Consider the following 11,746-nt stretch of genomic DNA (forward strand, 5'->3'; position numbering starts at 1 on the left):
CTCGCATGTGTTCTCATTCCCTCCCTTTTGTCAATTCACAGTCCAAAGTTTGATGTAATTTTACACATCGAATTTACAATCTAAGGATGTATAAACAACAAACTTTTAATTATTTATATTCCAACATTTAAATACTTTAAACGATATAGATGAAAAAGGCATGAAAAATATACTTTACCGATGTTTAATTGGGTTGAACACGATAAAAAAGGTCAAAATGGCAGCCAAACTATAAAATATTTACAAACGCCGCGAACGTCAACAATCACGAATGTGATATCGATATTGCTTTCGATATTATACGATCTGCTCCATATGCGAACGAAACCGAAGATAAACGATACTAGTTAGGGCCTATACTAGTACTAGTACTAGTTATAATCGCGATATATCGATTCGAGACATTAAGTTAATAACGATAATGACGTCATTCAAGATGGCAACTTGCAAGAAAAACCGTCAGGTCAGGTGAAAATGTCTTAGATGACAGATTTCTCAATCATCCAGAGGATTTTTTTCAATAACTCCGGCCCAAGGTATGCAATTACTTAATTTATTTATATTTTCCTGATAATGGAAACCATGAAACTTTCAATTTTGCTTAAAAAACAGTTTTAAATCGCGATCTATAAAACGCTAGTTCACTATACGTTGGCTGTAGGTACGGGGCCCCATCCCCTTCAGTCTATGTATGGTGAGTGGAGCCAACGTAGTTCAGCGGAACAACCAAAATACAGAGACTGAAGCTTTTGGTCTAGAAACATGCATGCGGTGACAGCTAGGGTATGACCGATGGGGGGGCGCAATAAGACCGTCCAGACGACTTAAAAGTGATAGTATTTTTTTCCAATTGAATAATAAATAGCATTTAAACAGCCCCACAAGTCTATTTTAATCATGTCTATGTTCTTCTATCTTCATTCACCCCTTTTGCCCCCTTCTTCTTGTTTCGCCCTTTTGTAAAATCATAGGGGTTCATCGCCCTCTGCCCCCTTCTGCGGCGCCACCCCTGTATTCAATGTTTGGCTTACCCGGACATGGATGTGAGAAGCACTTCTTCTCCTCGTAGTTGGGATCGGAGGCAGGGCAGTCTTTACCTCCATTCCGTGGATGAGGGTTGTTGCAGTGTCGACGTCGGTGCGATATACCGCCTCGATCGCAGGTCTTGCTGCACTCCGACCACGGTAACCAGTCCGACCACGCCCCTGAAATACAATTACAGCATAAAGATCACAAGATATATAGGGTCATAGCGTACCTGAGGGGGCGAGGGTATAGAGTGCCCCCTGACAGTGGCGGACCGTGACCCGGAGGAGACAAAGCATGGGGGGAGGCACAGCATTGTTCACAAACAATACAGTGCCCCTCCAATGCTTTGTCTCCTCCGGGTCACGGTCCGCTACTGCGGCCCCTGATATAATTTTGATGACTTATTTTCCCCTTGCTTGTCAGACATTTTGTCTTACGGTTGAACTATGTACAGCATATAGGGGGTTGCGCTCCATCTCACCGTGTAATTTATAATACTACCCCAACCCTTTGCAGTAATTTTGGAGCTTTTTTTTCTTGCTTGTAAGATGTTTATGAGGGTTGTTTCTGGAAAAATCCATGATCTTTGACCTCTTTTTCTTTTTTAGTTGTCAGAAATCCCCCCCCCCCCTGACGAGATTTTCCACGTTCGCGACTGGATGATAATTTATAGGGTAAAGAAAAATGTTATAAGTATACTGAAAACACACTGGTGATATTGGGAGTAGGCTATGAAAAGTGAAACAAACAAACGAATGCAAGTTACATAATGCGAATAACTACAAGAAATATATACAGAATTGATTATTTTATAAAAAGGACTTTTAAAACGTACACCCTAAACGCACAAAGGGCGGCAAGGATAGAAAAGGGCCCCAACGTTTTCATCCATTTACAAAAACGCTGACGTCACTCCTATAATCTTCCAGGGTACCACTTTCCATCCTCTTCTCTTTTATAGTGAACTATCCAAATTAATATTTTAATTCATTGAAAAAAAATGTAACAACCATTTTTGGTCCTTATAATTTACCCACTTACCATTTTGCACGCATTTAAATCCGGTGCACGCCCCGTACTCTTCCTGCGATGGTCCCACGCAGTCTGCCCCGCCTCTTAGGGGTGGTGGGTTTTTACACTCTCGACTCTTTCTTCCTCTGCACGTCTCATCGCATGAACTAACACTCCATTCGCTCCATTCTCCGTTAACTATAAAAATGATAATCAAAATTATTTTAAACATTTAATTCCATATCCCCATGCTATTGTGAACATGAATAATTTTATCTTTTGCCTTTATATCATGTATTGAATTCTATTGCTGAATAAGCCATTCATGATTGAATTGAATTGAATTTACAGGGGCGGTACCTCAATTAAAGGGTAGGGGAGGCAAGAAAACGGATTTGTGTCTTCTTTCTTAGATCATGTTCCCTTTTCTCCCTTTTTCAACATAGTACAACAAAAATTACATATGAGGGCGACGCCCCCATGCCAGCTCATAGCACCTCCGTTGCCCCTATTCATTTATATTCTGATTTTTTTTTTTAAGTTAGTAGAAAGATATCGCGTGCTTCGGGTGCGTATTGACACAACATATCGACTTGCGAATTGGTCTACGTTTGAAGTGAATTTGCATCGAACATTTCAGATAGATCTGCAATGATTAAAACTCATCTTAATATGAGAACAGCCCAATGAAATAAATTAACAAAAATGCGTAATAAACACATATTAAGTACACGGAGTAATGAATGACATTAAACATGTTAAACCATTGGATTCCCTTTCTATGTAGTTCCTTACAGTCATCATGATTAACCACAGTCATTTTCTTTTCATCTCTTCATTTTGTGTGAAAAAGGTCTCTAAATTCACAAGTCATTACAAAAATAAAAAAGTTAGACATATTGAGTAATGTTATGTATACCTAAACTGTGGCGTTTTATCAATTTTCACATTTTATCATTTGAATCTTGGAAAACATTTCATTTAATTTCTAGTCGGATGTTGGCTTAGGCATTTTCTAAAGTTGAGATCTCGACATATACATTAAATGGAAAGATATTGATTCAAACAACCTATAATCTATTCTCAAAAGCAGTTTTTATTGATCCTTTACCATCCTTCAATGAAGGAAAGCTTAGTTTCTTAAAGAAATTGGAGACAAATCAATGATTGACATGACGTAATAAAGAGAGAGAGAGGGGGGGGGGAGGGGAGAGGGAAAGGGGTGTTCTTAAGTGTTATCTAATTTACAAGGCGAAGACATTATGATCATGATGATGCACATGTAATATTCACCACTTTTATTAGATATAATTCTTTCATATTTTTCATATAGAGAAATGCATTTGATATATATACTCGCCATTTCTAATGTACTGTATAGGTATTAACAAAATATATATTATCGTCTTGTTTATTCTTTTATATAGGTTAATAACTTTGATACATGCACGGTATACAAATCAACTACTTTCATATCAAAGTTGAATGATTATGTTGTTATATTCTTAATAAATACTTAATTATAAGAAAATTGATTTGATTATCGTCGATATCATTACCATAAACGTAGCAGCAGCAGTAGTTGAAGCAGTAAAAGTAGTAGTAATAGTAGGAGTAGTAGTAGTAGTAGTAGTTATTGTTGTAGTATATTATTATTATTAGTAGTAGTAGTAGTAGTAGTAGTAGTAGTAGTAGGAGTAGTAGGAGTAGTAGTAGGAGTAGTAGGAGTAGTAGGAGTAGTAGTGTAGTAGTAGTAGTAGTAGTAGTAGTAGTAGTAGTAGGAGTAGTAGTGTAGTAGTAGTAGTAGGAGTAGTAGGAGTAGTAGGAGTAGTAGGAGTAGTAGGAGTAGTAGTAGTAGTAGCAGCAGTAGTATTAGGAGGAGTAGTAGTAATAATAAAAGTAAAATCAAAAGTAGTAGTTACTTCTGCTGTTCTGTTGTTGTGATGATGATAATGATGCCGTTAGTGCTGCTGCCATTCCCTGTTGCTAATTCGTTTTAACCCGAGCCATAAAAAACCAAAAGAAAAGTTAAAAGTGAATATCATACAATCATTCCTCACCTGGGCAATCAAGCACACTGCAGTAGGAAACATCTACCTCACTTCCAGGACAATCCATGCCTCCATCCTTGGGGGCTGGATTCGTACAGGTTCGATAGCGAGTCTTCTGACAATCCGTGTTACAAAGTGAATACGATCCCCAGTCGCTCCATCCACCGTGCGCTGAATAAGATAGGAGAAAAGTGGTGCCCTTGAGGGATTACTTAACATTTTTTCATTGATTAGGCGATTGCCATCGATTCATCGTCATTGCCAATTGATATTCTGAAGGTCAGCATGTTCCAATGACTTATCATATTGCGACTAATCAATCCAAGTGTCTGCTAAATTTTTGTTCCAAATTACACATTGTTGAGTAGTCACACAACAACATCTATCGCGATAACAGTCACAGGTAATAATGGGCTATCAGACATAATTTCACTTTTTTTTTTGGGGGGGGGGGGAATTTTCAATTAATAAGTTTACATTTTTTCATCCTACGGAAATAAATACAACAGTCAACAACAACGTCATATTTACCAAAATGGATGGGAATGCCTATAACTTACTTGGGCAGATGCCCTCGCCGCAGACTCGGACCTCGATATCCTCCCCGGTGCAGTTTGCTCCACCATACGCTGGTGCTGGATCTGAGCAGGTCCTGGTCCTTGTTTGGTTTCCGCCTCCACACGTCACGGAGCAATCACCCCAGTCCGAATAGGAGCTCCAGGCTCCATCAACTAGAATGACATGGACCAAGGGTATACCATCAGATTTATGGAAGGTTTCACAAAGAGTTAAGTATAGCTAGAAATCATTCTTAAGTGACAATGATAATGACAGTGCATGTAATGACAAATCCCATGAGCAAGATGTGACCAATACAGTCAATGCAATGCTCTCTTCCTCCTTCCTCGCCCCATTGGCCAAATGAGCTAATGATTTTGAGGGGCCAGACCTGGCATATGGGTCTATTCTTTCTGTTAAAACTGTTTTTTGTTCAGCAGATTTTGACAAAATATTTGGAAAAAACATATATCACCTATCATTTTCTCCCCTATTCCTTTTTTGTTTTTGGTCGTGAAGAATTTTTGGGGGTTCATGGCTCCCAAGACACCCCCATCCAATCTGTACGCCAGTGTCACGCTCATTTCCCCCACCCCTCCCCTTTCGGCCATGATTAAATGTCCAAGTCCCCTCCATTATGTTTACATTCTTTCACATCTTTTAAATTTCATACGCTTAAAGAAGAAAAGTAGATATCTCGGGAGCGTTTCATGAAAGGATTTGACAGGCGTTTTATCCGACAGGCACTGTTTTATCCGACAGTTACCATAGTAACAGTGCCTCTCAGCCAATTATAATCGAGGAAAGTTGTCAGACCTGACAACTTGTCGGGACGAAAATGTTGAAGAAACGCTCCCCTGGACAGGGAAGTGAAATCTCTTTTGTATAATGCTGCAAGCACACCCCACAACCAACTCCAGATCGATCAATCAAAGCTATTACGTTACTTCGAAAGGCAATATCGTCGACTTGGAGTCGATTTCGTTAGTATGACAATAATCTTAGGGTCTCTTACCGGGACACGGGTCGGTATTGCACGCTCCTTGCTCCATCGAGAATCCAGTGCAATTGGCGCCGCCATTGGAAGGGGTGGGGTTGTTGCACCTCCTGAATCGAACAGTCAACCCCCCTTCACATGATTGGGTACAGGAATGCCAATCGCCCCAGTCACTCCATCCCCCATCAACTGAAAGAGAAATAAGGCGAACCATATATTAATAATGCTACACTCTAAAAACAGACAGTAATAATTTACCCAATATTGGGTAAAAAGGGAACATGCATTTTTGCTCGATAATTCCCCCTCCAATATTGGGCAAAATGCATGTTTGAAGCGTAAATTTCAATGCAACATTCCGGCGTAAAATTTACAAAATATTTGGGTTTTTTTTACCCAACAAACATGCATGTTCCCATTTTACCCAATATTGAGTAAATTCTTTTTATAGAGTGTAATGATGATGATGCTGCTGCTGATGATGAGGATAATAATAACAATAACAACAACAATTATAATAACAATAATACTAATAATGATAATTAATAATAACTAAAAAATAATAATGATAATAATATTAATAATAATAGTAATAATTATAATTATGATAATAATAATAATTTTATCCCGGTTTCTTGAGTTAAAATTGAATTATGGCAGAATTAAACTTTTCGAACTGCGATTACTCCAACTGGCATGTCAGGCAATTATGATGAGTTAAATTCTGGGGAGTGTTTCATCAACATTTTCATCCGACAAGTTGTCAGATCTGACATCTTTCTCTGATGTTGATTGGCTGAGAGGTACTGTTACTATGGTAACTGTCGGATAAAATGGGACATGTCGGATAAAACGTCCGACAAGTCCTTTCATGAAACGCCCCCCCAGGTTGATAGATTAAAATAGTTCATGGGCGTGAATATAATTATAAAGGACTATTCGCGAATTAATACATGAAATGACATTCATTCTTCATGAAAACATGCTAACAATGTGCATGTGCGGAAAAGGGAAAACATATAGCAAAACAAAGAATCGATGAAGGGGGAGGTGTGCGTTATAAAACATGCAAAATCAATTGATTGATTGATTGATTTTATTTGGCAAGTCACCATAACATATATACAGTAGCATTAAAACAACAGGCTTGCACAGGATGACCCATGAAAGCTCGAAAGCTTATTTCCAGTGGGGTCCTCGACATATAGAATTAAGATAATAACATGGTAAAATTATACTATTCACATATTAAAAATGAAGAAAAAAGATCAGAATTTACTATTACCAATAAATAAGATATATAGATAATATATACAAGAATATAACGAAGAAGAAGAAAAGAAGGAGAAGGAGGAGGAATAGAAGAAGAAAGGGGAGGAGGAGGAGAAGGAGACGGAAGATAAAGATGAGGAAGAAAAATAATAAGGAGAAGAACAACAGCAAAAACGGCGACAACAATAACAACACGAAGAGGAGAATAGAAGGAAGAGATAAAAGAAATAGAAAGAATAGAAGAAAGGACATATCGAAGCTTCAATCAAACTATGTAAAAATACATAATAAAACCTGGTAGAGAAGAGAAAAGAACGTGGTCAATTGCATATAAATCCTCAACTACCCACTAATCCAGTATGCAAACAAAATATATCGAGACTATATTAAGAAAAAGAACAACAACATCAATATCACCACAACAAATAACACAAATGGTGACAATTAATGACATAAGAATGATAATGATAATATACCCCCATTATTTTATAAATAATATAATGAAATTCTGAATTTACCAGCATTACTTGGTGATGAGAGATCAGTAGTAAAATCACCCGGCAGGGTCACGGTTAGGATGGTCGAGTCTTCAGCTATCGAACGTGATAGATAAAAAATAATACATATCATTATAAATAAAGGCCTATACAAAGCATAACAGTGGAAGGAAATTGAGCATGGATAAAGAAGGGAGAAGAGGGATATATATATATATATATATATATATATATATATATATATATATATATATATATATATATATATATATATATATATATATATATATATATAGTGAAAAAAGTGAAAATATGAAATGTAAAGTATCATATGTGATTTGAAATGTTAAATTGAAGCGTTATGTAACTATTTGTTCATGAAATCAGAATAAAAACAGTATTCAAAACAAAAAAAATCAAGAGCAAGTCAAAGTAAAACTGCTTTTGATATTTTTACAGGTTGAATACAAATATAATGTGCTGATAACAATGTCTATAAGATTTGATCAAGGTGTTTATGGATTGTTCTCAAGATAAATAATTTTCCAGAAGTAGCTAGGCCCTATACTACTTTCACATCTGATGTAGATGACATTATTGAGCGTTATGATTGAATTGGAATGTCTTTATGCATTAGTACACAACTGTAGTCAGACTGAAGATTTAATAAAAAATAATGTACATGTAGCTAGAGTAATTCAGCTTGCTATGTATATAATTTGCTCGAAAACAAAATTTATTAAGAAATCACAGATGTATCATCGATAAATACATCTATTCAGAAACAGAAAAAGATAAATGTGATGTGAAAATGAGGAATTAACCCTACTAGAGAAAGAACATTGAATTATTTTTTCTAAATAAAATCATATTTATTTCATATCTCTCGACCATGAAAATTTAAAAGATGATATACGTATTTCTGTAGATAACCTGGGTCCTGGGAACGATGTTTATATATACAGGATGTTCAGATTTAAATTTGGCATGCCCCATAAAATGAGGTTATTTTGGTCCCGAGAAATTTGACAAGCAAGAAAAAAAAGTTTTTCCCAACAAAATGGAGATAATTTTTGTTATTTTTCTACATTATGGCATACACTACAAAATTCCAGGGGGAGCTGCCTATGGAGAATAACACACGCATCACCCCCCCCCCCTCACAAAATATTAGGGGTGCTTCAGCACCCTCATATCAGCAACCCCCACTTCCCAGGGGCATGTACATAACGTAGGCAATATCACATCAAAATAATAAAATGAATATAATCAAAACATCTAAATCAGTTATGAGACATAAAAGTTGCTGTGAACGTTTGTGCTTATGGGCGGGTGCTTTTATCGTGGAGCGTTTTGGTCCAGTGGATTAGTCTTCGGACTTTGAAACAGAGGGTCGTGGGTTCGAATCCCAGCCATGGCGTAATTTCCTTCGGCAAGAAACTGATCCACAATGTGCTGCACTCAACCCAGGTGAGGTAAATGGGTACCGGTAGGAAGTCATTCCTTAAAAAGATGTGTGCGCTATGAACGCCTAGCTTAGCCGGGTAATATAGGAGCGCCTTGAGCACCTAACAAGGTGGATATGTGCGCAATATAAATACCCTAAATTATTAGTATTTATGTGTATCTAAAATCTAGGAAACTTCATGCAAGAAATTGGTAGACCAATATAAAGTGAACCAGTTTTAAAGAGTTTCGAAAGCATTGATAATCGTTTAAGAAATAGTAGGTCTACAACATAATGTGAAACTCAGACTATTTCCATTGGCATTTGTAAATAATTATCAAAACATCTCTTTCCAAAATGGCGGAAGATGTCGCAACGAGGTCTTGACGTCTTATACCTTAAATAATTATTGATCAACTCCCTTTTCTCATCAAATCGATACATCTCTTTGTTACAATCCGAAAATCCCTCTGTTGAGAACATCGAGTGAAAAGCCCCCTTTGTATTTTTGAAAGAGGGGAGAGAGTAATCGTATTGATTTTTCCCTTATAGACTTTGTTATCGCCTAAGTTTAGAAAACGAAAATGACCGACGCCATCTTGGATGCTTACCTCTTATGAAAGTTGTATGCAGACAAATCACGAAGACAAGAAGCTGAAAGAAATAAAACATAGACTGTTTTAAAACTCTTTTGCCAAAAAGAAACAAAGATTAAGATATAGAAATTCAGAAATTCGTAGAATTATAAAAATATAGACTCGGACTAAAAGTAAGATAACATCGTGTTAAAGATTTGATCAAGCTGGTCTTTGTGGGTTTGATAATGTTCTATCTTTGTTTCGCACTCAATTTAATGATTAATATTTGTATCGAATTCACATGTTTGGTTTTATAATTATCCAAACTGAATCCAAAAACATACTCAGAAATATGCATAAGGTCTAAGCTTAAAAGTTAAGTTTGTAATTTCTATTTTTCAAACAGAATATCAACATGAAAAGGATACCTCAAAGTTTTGTTTTGATTTTATGCTTCAAGCATTGTCTTCTTTATTTCTGACATCTATTTATGACGATATACACTTTAAAAACACAGTCTTATACAACCTGGTCACTTTAGGAAGTGATCAGGTTTATCATCTTTGTCTCACACTAAAGTTTTGAAGTTTAGGCAGGAGTTTTAGATTTCTTATAGTCATGGTTCAACAAATGGAACATCGTTGTAAGAATGTTAATATATTGTTTTTAAACCTGTTTACAGCTTTCCAATATACAAATGAAGATTGAAAAAATGAAAGTTGATACAGGAAGTTTAATTTTTATTATGTGTAGGCATAAAAAAGAAAGACCTTTTCTACTTTCCTCACATCATGCATATTCCATCATCACGATCGTAACAAATAATCGCATAAAATCGTCGTATTTCACCTCAAATTTTGTTTTTGAAATGTTATTGATGTTCACATGATAATATCATGGTAATGCATCTGAACACTGATCCCAATAAAAAAAAAAAAAAAAAAACATGATGTACAGTCATAAAGTCTTAATTACTTTCACCGTTTTTATGATTTCATGAGGCAACACTTACCATGAAAGTCGATTTCCTTGCAAATGTCTCCATTTTGTCTTTGTTAAAATACCAAGTTTACCCCTTGAAATAATAATTCCTTTGTAGATCCAATAAGATAATAAGCATAGATCATTTCATCAAAATCATGATCACAGGAAAACTCTCAAAACCGGACAAGGCGGAGGTGATTTTAGTTTGGCTTGCGGCCGTCCTGTTGTCCCGCTATTCTAATGACGTTTTTTTGGTGAAGGCAGGATGGTGGCGCATGTACAGAGAGGAGGGGAGGAGGGGGGGGGGGGGGTCAGATATATCATTATCGATCCATCTATAGAAAGACAGCAGTGCATCTTGGGAAAATGCCTTTATCTGTGACTGCTGTATGCAAATTGGTCTAAGGAGTTAGACAGAAAGAGACATGGTCACACGCACTCTAGACCGTATATACAGTATGAAAGGATGATGGGATAGAGAAAAGGAAGGAAAACATCGTCCGTGACAAATGCAGGCACGGAGAATAGAAAAGAAAACCGTCAAAAGAGGTGATGGAAGATAAACAAGTAGAAAGAAATACCAGTCTGAAGAGGGGAAAGGAATTAATTGCATAGAAGGAGAGAAAAGAGTTTGGAGGGAGCAATGGGGGAAGGGGACTAGAATTGAATATTATTATGCTTGCATCATCATCATCTTCATCTTCTTATGATTATCATCATCACCATGATCATCATCACCACCACCACCATCATCATCATCACCATCATCATCATCATCATCATCATCATCATCACCATCATCATCATCATCACCATCATCATCATCACCGTCATCATTATCACCATCATCACCATCATCTTCATCAGCAGTAGCAGCATCAGCATTATCACCTCATCATCATCACCATCACAATCATCACCATCATCTTCATCAGCAGTAGCAGTATCAGCATTATTATCATCACCACCATCACCATCATCACCATCATCATCATCATCACCCTCATCTTCATCAGCAGTAGCAGCATCAGCATTATTATCACCACCATCACCATCATCATCATCATCACCATCATCATCACCATCATCATTATCATCACCAACATCATCATCATCATCACCAACATCATTATCATCATCACCATCAATATAATAATAAGTTTCTTTCTGTCTTTCCTTCGACTTGCACTATCTTTCTCTCCCTCGTCCATTTTCTCTCTGGTCACCCCCCTCCATCCTCCCCCTCTCTCTCTTCATTGCGTCTCTCGTCCCCTATCCACTTCCCTCTCTGCGTGCGTTTGTTTATCTTTTTCATACTAGCT

The 11,746-nt window shown here is 36.8% G+C and overlaps 1 protein-coding gene across 1 annotated transcript in view; it reads right to left on the reverse strand.

Annotated features, from left to right (window-relative positions):
• LOC129280816 (uncharacterized) overlaps nucleotides 1-10,674 on the reverse strand; it is a 28,461-nt gene extending 17,787 nt beyond the window's left edge. The window contains exons 1-8 of the mRNA XM_054916822.2: nucleotides 10,453-10,674; nucleotides 9,474-9,516; nucleotides 7,437-7,511; nucleotides 5,665-5,835; nucleotides 4,652-4,822; nucleotides 4,101-4,262; nucleotides 2,071-2,238; nucleotides 1,032-1,205 (exon numbers count right to left, since the gene is read on the reverse strand). Coding sequence (XP_054772797.2) covers nucleotides 1,032-1,205; nucleotides 2,071-2,238; nucleotides 4,101-4,262; nucleotides 4,652-4,822; nucleotides 5,665-5,835; nucleotides 7,437-7,511; nucleotides 9,474-9,516; nucleotides 10,453-10,485 — 997 coding nt within the window. The 5' untranslated portion in view covers nucleotides 10,486-10,674. The remainder of the gene's footprint in view (nucleotides 1-1,031; nucleotides 1,206-2,070; nucleotides 2,239-4,100; nucleotides 4,263-4,651; nucleotides 4,823-5,664; nucleotides 5,836-7,436; nucleotides 7,512-9,473; nucleotides 9,517-10,452) is intronic.
• Between the last annotated feature and the right edge of the window lie 1,072 nt (nucleotides 10,675-11,746).

The sequence above is a fragment of the Lytechinus pictus genome, chromosome 17 (assembly GCF_037042905.1).
Source record: "Lytechinus pictus isolate F3 Inbred chromosome 17, Lp3.0, whole genome shotgun sequence".
NCBI classification, from domain to species: Eukaryota; Metazoa; Echinodermata; class Echinoidea; order Temnopleuroida; family Toxopneustidae; genus Lytechinus; species Lytechinus pictus.